Source organism: Oratosquilla oratoria, chromosome 12 (genome assembly GCF_046742065.1).
Source record: "Oratosquilla oratoria isolate Oo_2021 chromosome 12, ASM4674206v1, whole genome shotgun sequence".
In the NCBI taxonomy this organism is placed as follows: domain Eukaryota; kingdom Metazoa; phylum Arthropoda; class Malacostraca; order Stomatopoda; family Squillidae; genus Oratosquilla; species Oratosquilla oratoria.
Genome location: NC_134788.1, coordinates 63,708,431 through 63,725,262, shown reverse-complemented (window position 1 = coordinate 63,725,262; position 16,832 = coordinate 63,708,431). Strand labels below are relative to the sequence as shown.

The 16,832-nt window shown below is 39.4% G+C and overlaps 2 protein-coding genes across 2 annotated transcripts in view; one reads left to right on the top strand and one right to left on the bottom strand.

Annotated features, from left to right (window-relative positions):
• The window catches only part of LOC143031926 (uncharacterized), a 493,007-nt gene that overhangs the window by 14,099 nt on the left and 462,076 nt on the right, over positions 1-16,832 (top strand). The window lies entirely within an intron of this gene.
• LOC143031910 (uncharacterized) overlaps positions 3,712-16,832 on the bottom strand; it is a 28,990-nt gene continuing 15,869 nt past the window's right edge. The window contains exon 2 of the mRNA XM_076196278.1: positions 3,712-5,465. Within this exon, the coding sequence (XP_076052393.1) occupies positions 3,712-5,088 (1,377 nt within the window). The 5' untranslated portion in view covers positions 5,089-5,465. The remainder of the gene's footprint in view (positions 5,466-16,832) is intronic.

Genomic DNA, 16,832 nt, shown 5'->3' with positions numbered 1-16,832 from the left:
TTTGTGAATTTAAAAATAGCTACAGATTACAGAATACAACCATGTCTGTGTGTACTATTTACCGAACACAGTTGTTGCCTTGTTTTACTTCCTGTTGCTCACTTTTAAAATACAAAGTTGGGATGGGTCTTTCCAACAGCTCCCTTTCATCTTGATTATTATGATTTTTGCTTTGGCATTGTTTCAGTGTTCCTCTATTATCCAGATATCTCTACTATTTCAATGACTTGTAGTAGCCATTTTTTCATCAGTATATTCTTTGCTCCTTTTGTTATTCTTGAAATGTGGGTTTCTGCAGGAAATTACAGTGATTTCCTTTTCCAAATGGAATTTGAAACATAAAAACACATTGGGATTGTATCAAGTATTCAGACTTTTTTATTTGAGTGTACAAAACTAATAACATCTTTCTTGATTTATTTCATTGGATTGAACTAGTACTGGTGATGTATAACTGCTGAACATACAAAAGATATCAAAACTATGTGTAAAACTATGAAATTATACACTTATATTTCAAAGGTCATTGACAGATTCTCAAAATCACATTCTTTTTGTATTGAATTCATTGTTATGGAATTAAAGGATTAGTATCTTTAATCAGAATATTTTAATTCTATTTTCAAAACCTTGTGCACACTTTTATCCTTTGTACATTAGTTGTGAAATGTGTGCACAAACACATGCACAAATCTTAGAGGGAATATTTTTCATCACACAGATCACACTGGAATGGCTTCTTTCCTGTATGAGTCACCATGTGATGACTGAGACCTCTTTTGAGAGAAAGCACAATCACACAGGTCACAGTGGAAAGGCTACTGTCCTGTATTTACCTAGTTGTATTTTATGGGAAGAGAGCTATGCTCATAGTGACCCACTATTGTATCTTTCAGCATCCAGTTTGATCTTAAATTCTTGTATAGTTTTTGCACTGTTTCTTCATTCAGTTTGTTTCAGATATCTATCACTCCGTGTGGGAAGTTATTCTTTTTCAGATCTCTTCTGTAACTATCCTTTTTAAAAAAAAATTTCATGTCCTCTGGTTTTTCTTCTATCCTACTTTAATGTCAACTCTATCAAGGACTTCCATCCCTTTCATAGTTCTGTATATGGTTAGCAGGTCTCCTCTTTCTCTTCTTTGTTCCAGGGTAGGTAGTTCAAGTTTGTCTGATCTTTGTTCATAAGTCAAATTGGAGAGTGTTGGTGCCACCTTTGTTGTTGCTCTTTGAACTCTTTCTAATTTCTTTATGTTCTTTTTCATACTAGGTGTCCATAGTGTCACAACATACTCCAATATAACTAATATTTTCGTAACCATTTCCTCATTGATCTTAATAAACTGAAAGTTTCTCCAAATAATTTGTTGATATATTTGTCTGGTGTCATGTCATTGCTGATAGTCACTCCTAGGTCCCTTTCCGAGTTGACTTTTTTCATTTCTTTTGTACCAATTTTGTATTGCCCTGATATTCTGTTTGTGCTTTTTCCAAATTCCATTATACTATATTTCTTGATGTTGAAATTCACTTCACTCTTTTGGCCTCATTTCCAGATTTTGTCCAGGTATTCTTCTAATGATTTGCAATTTTCCTCAGTACTTACTCTCTTCAGTAGTTTTGCATCATCTGCAAAGAAGTTTATATAACATCCACACCTTCATCCATGTCATTTATATATATATATGGCAAACATTATTGGAGCCAATACAGCTTTGTGGGACTCTACTTATTATTTCTTCCTAATTTGAGTTCTTGTCTCCTGAGTACCACCCTCACTTTTCTCCCTTTCAAGAAATATTTCATCCATTCCAATAACTTTCCTTGTACACCTGTTGTCTCAAGTTTTCTTAATAACTTTTTGTGTGGTACTTTGACAAATGCCTTTTGTAAATCTAGGAAGGCACAATCTGCCCATCCATTCCTTTCTTAAATTATTTCTATTAATCTCGAGTAAAAGCATATTAAGTTTATGGCACATGATCTTCCACTTCTAAATCCAAATTATTTTGAATTTAGTATTTTGTTATCCTCCAAGTGTAATCGATTTACTTTTGATAACCTTTTCACATATTTTTGCTCTAGTATTTGTATGGGAGACCGGTCTATACTTGGGTTTTCTTTGTCTCCTCCTTTGTATATTGGTACAATATTTGCATTTTTGTGGTACTTTTTCATTGGGGGGGACCTGTCTCTCTGTCCTTGCTCCCAATTTTGTGAGTTTACAATTGTGGGGGGATCACATGATATTTGAGGTGATTCTTTTGTGAGAAAGTTGCAGTGCACAGGAATGGCTTCTCTCCATTATGGGTCCTCATATGCATTGTGAGAGAACCCTTTTGTGAGAAAGTTACATCACACATGTTGCACATGAGAGGCTTCTATCCTGTGTGGGTCCTCATATGCTTTGTGAGAGCCATATCATACAGGAATGGCTTCTCTCCATTGTGGGTCATCATATACTGTCCAAGTCACACTGGATAGGCTTCTCTCCTGTGTGGTAACCCTTTTGTGTGAAAGGAGACTCGCACATGTCACATTGGAAAAGCTTCTTTCTTGTGTGCAAGATTCCCCTTACATGAGAAAGCAGAATCATACATGTCGCATTGGAAAGACTTGCCTCTTGTGTGGGTCCTCATATGATGTGTAAGAGAACCCTTATGTGAAAGAGTAGAATCACAGAAGTCACAATGGAAAGGCTTCTTTCCTGTGTGGATCATCCTGTGATACTTGAGCTGATTCTTTTCAGAGAAAGCTGCATCACACAGGTTGCTTTTGAATGGCTTCTCTCCAGTGTCAGTTGTCATATGCATTGTGAGAGAACTCTTGTGGGAAAGTAGAACTGTACAGGTCACAGTGGAAAGACTTCTCTCCTGTGCAGGTCCTCATATGCTGTATGAGGGAACCCTTTACGGAGAAAATTGCACAGCTCACACTGGAAAGGCTGCCCATCTGCATGGGTCTTCAAATATTGTGTGAGAACCCTTTACTAAGAAACAAAGACTTCTCTCCTGTGCAGGTCCTCATATGCTGTATGAGGGAACCCTTTACTGAGTAAACAAAGCTGCACAGCTCACACTGGAAAGGCCACCCATCTGCATGGGTCTTCAAATATTGTGTGAGAACCCTTTAATAAGAAACAAGGATTCACAAAGGTCATACTGGAAAGGCTTTTCTCCTGGGTGGATCATGTGTTATTTGAGGTGATTCTTTTCTGTGAAAGCTGCATCGCACAGGTAGCATCACAATGGCTTCTCTCCAGTGTGGGTCCTCATGTGCTTTCTAGAACTCTTTTGTGAGAAACCAGAACCACACAGATCACACTGGAAAGTCTTCTCTCATGCGTAGGCCTCATATGCTTTGTGAGATAACCTTTCATGAGAAAGCAGAATCACACATCATAAAGGAATTGTTTCATTCCTGTGGATCATCACGTGATATTTGAGGTAATTCTTTTGTGAGAAAGCTTCATCACAAAGGTCACACTGGAAAGGCTTCTCTAGTGTGGGTCCTCATATGTTTTGCGAGATGACCCTTATGTGAAAAAGCAGAATCACAGAGGTCACACTGAATAGGCTTCTCTCCTGTGTGGGTTTGAGATTACCCTTTTGTAAGAAATCAAATCCACACAGGTCACACTGGATAGGCTTCTTTTCTGTGTGGATCATCATATACTAGATTACCATTTTGTGAGAAAACAGAATCCCAGAGGTCACACTAGAAAGGCTTCTATTCTATGTTTCTTCACATGCTGTATGAGATTTTTCTTATATGAGAAAACAGAAACACAAAGGTCACACTGGAAAGGCTTCTCTCCTGTGTGGGTCCTCATATGCCGTGTGAGATTACCCTTCTCTGAGAAAGCGGATTCACACAGGCCACACTGGAAAGGCCTCTCTCCTGTGTGGGTCCTCATATGCTGTGTGAGATGACCCTTTTGTGAGAAAGTAGAATCACACAGGTCACACTGGAAAGGCTTCTCTCCTGTGTGGGTCATTATATGCTTAGTGAGAGAACCCTTTTCTGAGAAAGCAGAATCACACAGGTCACACTGGAAAGGCTTCTCTCCTGTGTGGATCCTCATATGCTGTGTGAGAGAACCCTTTTGTGAGAAAGCAGAATCACACAGGTTACACTGGAAAGGCTTCTCTCCTGTGTGGGTCCTCATATGCTGTGTGAGATATTCCTTTCGTGAGAAAAAAGAATCACACAGGTCACAATGGAAAGGCTTCTCTCCTGTGTGGGTCTTCATATGCTGTGTGAGATGACCCTTTTCTGAGAAAGCAGAATCACACAGGCCACACTGGAAAGGCTTCTCTCCTGTGTGGGTTCTCATATGCTGTGTGAGGTGACTCTTTTTTGAGAAAGCAGAATCACACAGGCCACACTGGAAAGGCTTCTCTCCTGTGTGGGTCCTCATATGCTGTGTGAGATGACCCTTTTGTGAGAAAGCAGAATCACACAGGTCACACTGGAAAGGCTTCTCTCCTGTATGGGTCTTCATATGCCGTGTGAAATGACCCTTTTCTGAGAAAGCAGAATCACACAGGTCACACTGGAAAGGCTTCTCTCCTGTGTGGGTCCTCATGTGACGTGCAAGAGAACCCTTTTGTGAGAAAGCAGAATCACACAGGTTACACTGGAAAGGCTTCTCTCCTGTGTGGATCCTCATATGCTGTGTGAGATATTCCTTTCGTGAGAAAAAAGAATCACACAGGTTACACTGGAAAGGCTTCTCTCCTGTGTGGGTCCTCATATGCTGCGTGAGATATTCCTTTCGTGAGAAAAAAGAATCACACAGGTCACAATGGAAAGGCTTCTCTCCTGTGTGGGTCTTCATATGCTGTGTGAGATGACCCTTTTCTGAGAAAGCAGAATCACACAGGCCACACTGGAAAGGCTTCTCTCCTGCGTGGGTCCTCATATGCTGTGTGAGAGAACCCTTTTCTGAGAAAGCAGAAACACACAGGTCACACACAAAAGGCTTCTCTCTTGTGTGCCTCCTTGCATGCTTTATGAGAGGATCCTTTTTTGAGAAAGCTGAATCACACAGGTCACACTGGAAAGGCTTCTCTTCTGTGTGGGCCATCAAGTGATTTTTAAGGTGACAGTTTTGTGTGAAAGCTTTATCTCACAGGTCACACTGGAATGGCTTTTCTCCAATGTGGGTTATCATATGAAATTTGAAGCAATTCTTTTGTCAGAAAGCTACATCACACAGATCATATTGGAGAGGCTTCACTCCTGTATGGCTCATCGTATGCTTTGTAAGAGAACCCTTTTGTGAAAAGGCACAACTTTACAGGTCACAATGGAAAGGCTTCCCTCAAGTGTGGGTCATGTGATATCTAAAATGACTAGTGATATAATTGTGCCACAGATGTCACACTGGGTTCTTTTCATTGTATGACAAGTACGGAATCTGTAGATAGCTCTTCCAAAGAAGTGGTCATATTTGCCCTCATCCTGAAAAAAATGTAATTATATTATTGACATCTATCTCTGAAAGTGTGCAATATATTCTAATAGGATAGTGGAAGTTTTGCACACAAACTATTTCATACTCAAATTTGTACCTAAACCAACCATTCATACATGCCATGACCTATTATAAAATAGGGTGAAACACTAACTTATATGGAGCTATCATATATATTTCATTCTACTTTTTCATTACATATGAGGTGAAAATCATCCTATAGCTACATGCATACTCATTCCCCCACAACCACAATGACTCAAATTTTGCCACAGCTTTTTTCATCATTTCATGAGATTTGGAAGTGGGCAATGGCCCAGCTGGCCACAACAGTCGTATCTTAATATAATTTCATAGAATACCATGTTTGGGCTCACAAGACCTGAATCTAAACCAATTCACGGAGGGTTGATTCAGTTCATCTGACTCAAATAAGTGATGCTAAGCACATCGTTTAAGACACACAAACCACAGTTTAGAATGGACATCTAGAACGAGCTCTGGAGTGCAGTGCTTTTTCGATAAGTTGGAGGAAACACCTAGGTGGTGTCATTCATACTGGGACAGGGGAGCTTTGTCTATCAAGTGACCGAAATGATATGTTGGAGTAAGTTCACTTAGTGGTTAAAGTATAAAATGGAGGATGATGAAGGTAGACAAAAATATATTGAACCAACAAAGAAAAGACTAGAAGTAAGCAGGGTTGAATCACCATCAGGTGTCATCCCAAAAAAAGAGTTGCAACATGGTAACATCCAAGAGCAATCAAAGGTATGAAAATATAACATTTTCAGGGTTTCCAAATGTGGAACACTAGGTAGAGGTATAGATTTGGAAAGGGAAACAAGGTATGAAAATATTCTAAATCAGGCAATTACAGAACTCATAAATGAAATAATAGATCTAAAAGCTGAATACAGGACAATGTATAAAGAAGTGAATGAGTTGAAAAAACAAAATGCTGAAACGAACAGGGAGCTTAATGATCTAAAAGAGGAATTAAACACAGTCAAATGTGAGAATGAAAGAATAAAAAATGAAGATACTAACAAAAATGAGGCTTTGAAAAAAGAAGTAAAAGAACAAATACAAGCGGTGACTGAGAAAGTTGGAGAAACTATAAAGGAGATAGATCTCCAACAAATCAAAAATCAATGGAAAGTGGATCAGGAAAACCAAAAAATAACTTTTAAAGAAATTGTAAAACAAATGGAAGAAAATGCAAAAGAAACAGTCATTAAAGTAATTCAAGAGAAAAAAAAATCGGGCTAGACACAGTTGATAAAAACAAAGTGTATAGTAGTTTATAGTATTGAAGAAAACCACAATGTAGCTAGATACTTATGAGAAAAAAGAGAAAGAAATAGCAAAAGAAATTCTGAGAGAGATACAAGAGGAGGGGCAAGAAAAGGGAAAAGGAAATAGAGGAAGTGCATAGAATAGGACTATGCCCTAAAGACAAAAATAGACCACTATAAATTAAAATAAGGTCTAAAATGATAGCAGAAGTTAAATTACAAGAATATATGGATATAAAAAAGAAATGAGCAATGAGGAAAGAGAGGGAAAAGACACTAAGAAATGAAGTTAATGGAAAAAAAAAAAAGAATAAAAAGAGACCAAAATGAATGGTGTTTTTTTTTAAGAGCACTGGACCTGAGGCTGAGAAAATGTTATATACAAAAAGATCAAAGGAAACAAAAAAGGAGGAAAAAGGAAGAAAATAGAAATAATGTATACTAACATAGATGGCATGATTTCAGGACTAAATGAATTAAATGACTATCTGGCAGAAGAAAAACAGTATATAATGGTAATTGTGGAGATGGCATTACAAGGTCCACTACCACCAATTATTGTGGGACAAAGTTTATATAATCATTGGATAAAAAATAAGAGAGGTGAAACAGGGTGTAGGAGTCATGTTTTTGACCAGGAAAAGCTTAAATGTAACAAAGATAACAGAAGGAAATAATAATGTGGAATTGATTATGATAGAAATTGAAAACAGTGACATAACAAGTAGAAATTTTGTAGTGATATATGTGCCCCTGAAAACATATTCCTGGACAGAGAGTGACCATTCCAAGATTTTGACACAGAGAATGTATTAAATGAAATATTGAAAGGAGGAAACTTAATAATTATGGGTGATATGTTAGGAGATGACAGTGAAAGGTGGAGAGGACCTTTGGGGAAATATACTACTGGGCATGGCCAATGAATACACAATAACTCAGTGGGTAAAAGAAAATACCAGAGATAGAGATAACGAAGAACTATTAGGACTAGATTTAATATTTACATCAGAGCCTGAAATTGTGGATAAAATGGAATACAAGGCACCAATTGGGAAGAATGACAACTTACTAATCAAATTCAAACTAAAAGAGGAAAATTCTTTCAAAAAGTGAAGTGGGAAAACTTCTTTAATGAAGTAGATAAATATGTACCAAAACAAACACAGGAAGAGGTGTACATTAAATGCTGGTACAACAGAAAATGTAGTGAGGCAAAAGATAGAAGAGCCAAAGCTTGGAAAAGATGGAAATAGAAGAAAAAAAAAATTGATAAGTGACATATACATATCAAACTAAGAAATGAATATGTGAAAATATGCAGGAAGGAGAGGTACCATAAGATTGGAAAAATGACAATATTGTTCCAATATATAAAGGAGACAAAGAAAACCCAACAAACTATAGACCAGTCTCCCTTACAAGCACAATAGCTAAAATACCTGAAAAAGTTATCAAAAGTAGATGGACTAAGCATCTGGGAAAAAAAAAAAAAATATATATATATATATACATATATATATGTAATAAATACAAATAAATTTGGCTTTAGACAAGATCATGTGTCACACATTTGATTTGTTTTTATTCAAGGTTAATAGATATAATTCAAGAAAGGGATGGATGGGCAGATTGTGCTTTCCTGGATTTACAAAAGGCATTTGATAAAGTACCACACAAAAAGCTATTAAGAAAACTTGAAACAACAGGTGTACAAGGAAAGTTATTGAAATGGATGGAAGATTTCTTGCATGGGAGAAAAATGAGGGTGGCACTTAGATATAAAAACCTGACATGGAAAGAAATGATAAATGGAGTCCCACAAGGCTCAGAATTAGCTCTAATAATGTTTGCTATATATAAATGACATGGATGAAGGTGTAGAATGTTATATGAACTTCTTTGCAGATGATACAAAACTATTAAAGAAAGTACAGAAAAAGACTGTGAATCACTACAGAGAGACCTGGACAAAGACTAGGAATGGAACCAAAAGCATGAAGTGAACTTCAACATCAAGAAATGTAGTACAATAGAGTTTGGAAAAAAAAAAAAAATATCAGGACAGTAAAAAATTGGTACTAAGGAAGTAAAAAAGTTAGCTCAGAAAAGGACCTAGTAGTTATCAACAAAGACATATCCCCAGACAAGCATATAAACAAAACAGTTGGAGAAACCTACAACTTACTAAGATCAATAAAGGTGGTTTTTAATTACTTGGATGAAGTAATGGTTAAAAAAACAAATATTAGTCACACTGATAAGACCAATACAAGCATATAAACAAAATAGTTGCAGAAACCTACAATTTACTAAGATCAACAAAGGTGGTTTTTAATTACTTGGATGAAGTAATGGTTAAAAGAAATATTAGTCACACTGATAAGACCAAGATTGGAGTACACTGTGACACTATGGACATCCAGCACAAAAAAGAATATAAAGAAATTAGAAAGAACTCAAAGAGCAACAACAAAGTTGTGTATACGTCTCATATACACGACGAGTAATATAACCCCAGTCATATAACCCACTTCTTAACTCACTGTCCACCACGGGCATTCAAATCGCTGAGTCAACAAGGCGAGGCCCAGTGGGACCCACAAATCCCTGACACATTGATCCTTTGGCTTCGCGACAACACCGTCGACCACCAAACACACACACACACAAACGAACACACGCGATCAATCTAGTAGCCACCCAGTACTGACATACGATATTACGTATACTGACGGTCCTCCCCTGGATATATAATTAACATGTATGATAGTAGACAGCAATACGTAATCAATGCAGTTGCACCACCCATGTGAGACAACGGACCTTCTCGAAATTATTAATCTCACGACTAAAGACAACACGAGAAAGTGTTGAGGTTGGCACTTCCGGCCAATGACCATGAGATGCGCCGGCCAAGAGGACCAGTTGGGACGATGACGGGTGTTGTGCAAGAAGAGGTGTGATAAACAGTTATCTATGTAACCAGGATTGTATCGTTCTGTTTAACAGTTGACAGTGTATATACCATAAGTGTCAAACCAGGAAGCTTTGAATAAAGGGGTATAAACTTAATACGAGTTTACACAAACCACTACCCCCTACCTAGTATCTGAAGTAGCACCAGTGAACGATACATATTACTGATGGCAAGCGGTGACCGCGCCCACGTCTCCAGAGAAACAAACTACCAGAAAAAAAAGACTATCGAGGACTCATCCTGCGCACCCCTCTGCACCAATTGTGTTCCTCCAAAAGAAGCGGTGGTGAAAATTTCTCACCACCTGGTGGCAGCAAAACCACACCCTGCACAACACCTACGTTATCGCCGCCAACTCCACAATATCTACCCGCCTCTAAATAAGGTAACCCAACCACTACCTTTTTCAAATACGTAGTAGTATCATTACTACTATTACCTTACCTATCCATTCCTGAATCGCTGATACTGCTTCTCCTTTTTTTTTACGAGAATATCAACGAGGCGCTCCCCTCATCTAGAGGTAAACCTACACACACCACTCAACCCAATACCCTATTACTATGGTGACGTACGCCTCTCTCAATGCGTAACTACAAAGAAGTCTACGCCTAGTGACAGCCCCACCTGGCGATATCTACAAACCTGTCTACATTTACGAGTGCAGTGTCCAATTAACAAACAATAATATTCCAAGTAAGACTATTAGGAATATAAATTTCAAAAATATTTCAGTGTTAAATACTATATGTATGATAAAACAAATTCATTTTAATAATTATATTCAATATGAATTATTTTTTCTAGATTTCACTATTCCACTGTTTTGCATACATACTATTATGTTCATATGCATTTTTCCAGTGACATAAATTGTGTTTACACTATATACCTTTTTTTTTGCTTTAAATATTATCCATTGTATCTATTGTCTTGCACTAAATGTCACTCACCAAACAGTCGTAACATTGTTTAGCTGGAAGAAGATAACATGCTTCAAGCATTTTGTAAATTCTAATTTTCAACCACTACAACTTGTCAAATAGGAATTTCATATATTCCTAATATCAATTTCACTTTTCTAGAATTACAAGAACCTTTAATTGTTTTTACTACGTATTACCCATTTATAATTACATAACCTTTCATAATTACTATTGTTAATCAAGTACCATTTATATTTATATGTTCTTATATGTAACCCATATATAAATGTTGACATCCCATATCCCCCCTCCCTTATCTAAGCATAACATATTACCCTTAGTTACTATATACCGTACCTATTATTCATATTTTAATTTTTTTTTTCTTAGATTACAAATCAAACCTAACTATTAACTAATACATACTAACTATTAACTAATACATGGCTTGACAAACATGGCGACTGGAACTAGGAGTAAAGTTTTTCAGAGGATGCATAGCGTCTTGTCAAGATCTAGAGAAGAAAAACAACCACAGGACATATCCAGTGACAAAGAGGAAATACACACAGAAGACTTAATTGACAATGACAAACCAGACCATTTTTACCTGTATCCACAGGTTGACAATACCTCTAAACAGTTAACCAATGACCAGTTAAATAATCCTGACAAAACTAATCCTAAGGCAGATACCCCAATAACCCCTCTTTATGAGAACGATGTCCTACCTTTTTTCAACCAACCTCCTCAAGTTGACCCCTCCAACCCCTCTCAACCACAACAACCCACCCAACCAACTCCTCATATTACTCCTCCTAATATCATACCTTTCAACCAACCTCCTCAAGTAGACCCCTTTCACCCCTCACAACCACAACCACCCATTCCTCCCATCCAGCCAAATATGCAAACTAAACCTCCTATAAACCATAATCCATCCAACCCCCATATCCCAACACATAATAACCCCCCTCCCATTCAGCAGCAGTACCAAAACTTCCCCTTTCCTTCCCCCCATACCCCATCTGGTCAAGCCCACTCCACACTATACCACCAACCACCACCTAACCTTCCTCCAAACCCACAATATTATCCTTACCCACAACCTCAACCAACAATAATTAACAACTATCAAACCATAACCCCCCTCACAGAAATCCCAACCTTTTCCCAAGATAGTGGACTATCCATTACAGACTTCTTGACAGCATGTGACCTGTTCTTCTCAAAGAACACACACTACTCTGAGACAGATAAAATAAATTTGTGCCGTCAGAAAATAGACCCATCTGACATTTGCCGTTCAAAGGCAAGGATGCTAGACAGTTTAGTTGCATGTGGAATCACATATCAGGAATATAAACGCCACCTTCTTAAGGTCTTTCACAACAAACAAGCAAACAATATATCCTTCCTTCTCACTTTCCTCAATAACACTAGAGTCCAACCACATTCCGTTACGAACATTATGGATTTCGTAGCAAACGGAATTAAAGAGGTCAGAGAGGACCTAGAGAATAACTCTCCTTGGACCCACACTGACCAATTTGGTCAAAATGTAATGACAACAAAACACCTACTAACATTCCTTGAGATAGGTTCCTATCTCTCCCAACTCCCTCCAAAGTGTTTAAAGGAAGCCTCCAAAAGGGAACTAGACACTAGAAACCCTCTAGCTTATACCTATATCTTAGATATCATCAATGCTTGCAATGTATCTTTAGACACCCCCCACCATCTCCCCAGACTAAATAGCCTTCACTCACAGCAGCCCCCTCCCACCAATCAAGGACAACCTTCTAAGTGGTGCTCCTACCATTCATCAACCAGTCACAACACAAAAGACTGCATACAAAAACAACAAATACAAACACAGGCACCACGCCACCCTATCCCTTGCTCAGTTCATGGAACCATTTCCCACACCGATGCCCAGTGTTGGACACAGCAACAACAATACCCACAGGTACAACACCACCCCTCCCTTGCTCAGTGCATGCTACTACCTCGCATACGAATGCTCAGTGTCAAGTTCAGAATCAAAACAAACAAGTTCCACCCCCCTTTAAATCCCCACTCCTACCTACACCAACACATCCAAACAAATACTGCAACCTACACCAAACAACAACTCACTCCAACGAAGAATGTTACCTACAGAAATCACAACAACAACCTCATCAGAGAACTAACCAACCATTCACCACCCCTCGACAAACAGCTCCCTCCCACACAACACGCACAAACCAACACCACCGATTGGGGGAACGTGTACCAGCCTCACGCACCAAACCACCATAGGAATATCTCATACACAACACAACTACCTCACCCTAGAAGTGAGTATAGATAAACTTACAGTTGACATGATGGTTGATACAGGAACAAACCTGAACATCATCCCAAGAGCTCTCTATGAAGCATTAAATGACCCACCCCAAATTCAATTTTCCAATATGGAAGGACTCCTAATAGAAGGGAGCACCATTTCACTTCACGACATGGTTGATCTGAGCATAGAAGTGAACAATTCCCAAGTAGGTTTCACACCTTTCCACATAGCTGATGAATGGAGTCTTGATCAACAAGGTATAATAGGATTACAGTCATTGAGGATTTGGAAAACTAAGATAGACTTTGAGACCAACAAAATCTCCTTCCGAGATGTAAATAATGAGTCAACAGTTCCTGAGACACCCGACTCAGACACACAACCTCTCTCATGTCTACCTTCCTTAAATACTCCAAATCCCACTAACAGCTATTCCTTCCGACCACCCCCTTATGTCACCTCAAAGGCACTGATGTCTAACACAGTCATCATACCCCCTAGACATTCAATAACAGTCCCACTATACATACCCGGTGCAATCGAACATCAGGACGTCATAATCAACTCAGACACGTCCAGGCTTAACAACATAGCCATTGAGTCCTCCTGGGATACAATATCAGACAATAAACATACACTAGCTATGTTAACAAACATGTCAGACCAACACCGTAAAATCAGGAAGAATACAAACATTTGCGCAGTCCATCTCCATAATTCCCCTATCCAGGAACCACTGCCACAACACATCAACCAAGTGAGACCAACACAACCCCTTCCCCCTATCCACCCAGACCAAATCACGACATCAGCTACCGGAGAAACCCATAGTGAACTGTTAACCCTCCTACAAAGGAATAGATCAGCTATAGCCTTAGAAGGTGAACCACTAGGCAAATGTGATATTATCAAGCATCACATCCAAATCCCCCCTAACACCCCCGCTAACCGCATACCTCACAGTAGGAAATCCCAAGTCAATGACAGTGTACAAGAGATGATACACCAAGGCGTCATTTCCCATTCAGACTCCCCATGGAACAGTCCCCTCTTTTTGGTCCCTAAGAAAGAAGGAACCTTACGCCCTGTGGTAGACTTTCGTAAAGTCAACCACCTCACTCGATCTGACCCACACCCCCTCCCTGCCATGCAAGATGTACTACAATGCATTGGCAACGGGAACTCTGTTTTTTCCACAATAGACCTTAAGTCAGCCTTCTGGCAGGTCGAACTAACAGAGGAATCAAAACCCGTAACTGCATTCTCCACTGATAAGGGACATTTCCACTTTGAGCGTATGCCCTTTGGCCTTAAGAATGCCCCCTCAACCCAACAAAGGTTGATGACCCGCATTTTCAGCGACATGATAGGAATCTCATTGTTCGTCTACTTAGACGACCTCATCATTTACAACCCCACACAAAGAGAACATCTTCACACACTAGAGATTGTCCTAAAAAGACTCAAAAACACAGGATTGAAAGTCCAACTAGGAAAGTGTAAATTCCTACAGACGGAACTCACCTTCCTAGGACATAAGGTAGATGCCAGAGGTATCCATACCAACACAGACAAGATAGAAGCTATAAACAAATTCCCAACACCCAAAAACACAACCCAAACTAGAAGCTTCGTAGGTCTTGCATTATACTACAGACACTTTATCCGAAACTTTGCTGATATTGCTTCCCCTCTGACCAAATTCACAAGGAAAGGTGAGCCATTTCAATGGTCAGAAGCAGAACAGCAAAGTTTCGACACTCTCAAACACGCACTCACCACAGCCCCTGTACTAGTTTTCCCTGACATGAAGAAGGAATTCCTTCTTTACACAGATGCCTCCTCTGTAGGAATAGGCGCAGTCTTACAACAAAAAGACGACAATGGCAAAGAGCACCCCATAGCCTACGCAAGTAGAGTCCTCAACAAGGCTGAAAATAATTACTCTACAACACACAAAGAAGGGTTAGCTATCGTTTGGGCACTCAAACACTTTAAACATCTCATTCTAGGGTACAATATAAACATCTTTACAGACCACCAACCCCTAGTTTACCTTTTCAACACAAAAGACCTCCACGGAAGAATTGCTAGATGGAAAACCACCTTACTAGACTTTGATCCCAAGATAACATACTTAGCTGGAAAAGCTAATGTAGTGGCAGATTCCTTGAGCAGACAAAACCACATCAACCCTGTCACCCAAACCACATGCATTCCCATGCGAGAACTTAGGAATGAAACAGACAGTGACCCAATATGGTCCCCAATAAAACAACATCTCATTTCACAAACCCCCTTACACTCCCGACCACCTGTCCCTATTGAGGAACTCAAACTGGTCGACGGAGTCATAAGGAGAACCATTAACACAAGAGAGGTTACTGTTATCCCCAGAGCCCCAGTCCCCAAGGTCCTACACATATTGCACGACAGTGCAATGGAAGGCCACTCGGGCAGAGATAAGACACTAAACACTGCTAGGCACACATATTACTGGCCTAACATGAAAAGATATAACCACACACATAGATTCTTGTATAACTTGTAACCAATTCAGAGGCCCTGACCCGAGGGAAATCAACATAAAAGACATCCCACTCCCTGCTGAGCCATGGGAAACACTTGGCATTGACCTACTGAAAATGCCAACGAGCCATCAAGGTTCCAACTATGTACTCACAGCAGTAGAATATTTCTCTAAATACACAATCTTAATACCACTCCAAGACAAAACAGCAGAGACTGTAGCCAAAGCCCTAGTCAACAATATCTTTTGTAGATACAACATACCACACACAATGTTATCTGACAATGGCTCAGAATTAAAAAATCAGGTGATGCGCGAAATAGCACACCTGTACAACATTGACCAAACATTTGCCACTGCATACCACCCACAGGGAAACGGTCTGACTGAGCGAACAAATCGCAAGGTCCTAGAGATTCTCAGACCCTTGGTCAACGACCTCATGGACAGTTGGGAAGATTGGCTACCACAGGTACAAGCCAGTATCAATAGCACAGTCAATTCCGCAACAAAGATGTCCCCACATGAGATCATTTTCAGCAAACCAATGCGCCTACCCTACCAAATATTCAACCAACCACCCCCACCCTTATACAACCTAGATAACCTCGCACACTGCATCAAAAGAGGTATGCAAACCATTTACAAACAAGTTAGAGCAAACCTGAAAGAAGCCCAAGAGAAGACAAAGACAAAACAACACAAACGGTCAATTCCACTTGACATAGCACTTGGCGACTCAGTCATGGTAAAAGACTCAAGTAGGACAAACAAACTCAAACCCAAATTCCTAGGCCCCTTCACAGTCACAAGTTCACTCCCTAACAATGTTTTCCTACTAACAGATCCTTCCGATCACACCACCTTCACCATACATGGAGAGAAGTTGAGAAAGGTCAAACTGAACCTCGACCCAATCTCACCTCCCATCCACAACCCACCTACCACAGACACACACCAATCACCAAAACGCAAGTCTCATCCCATGACTCTGCGTCGACGCAATTAAACATGCACTCTAGCTCTCGCCCCTGAAGATGCAGGACGTCATGTATCTATCAGTGGAGGTTAAAATGGCCCATTTCCAATAAGAACTCCTTTCCACATATCTATTGAAACTTCTCTACTTCCTTCCGACCAATATAACCTTAGCGAGAGTCAGATAAACATATCCTCATTCACTGAGACATAACCTTCATCCTCCAAAATTAAATACATCATTAATTACCCACCTTAAACATCGACTACTTTTGACATGACTCACTTGACCTACACTACAAGTACT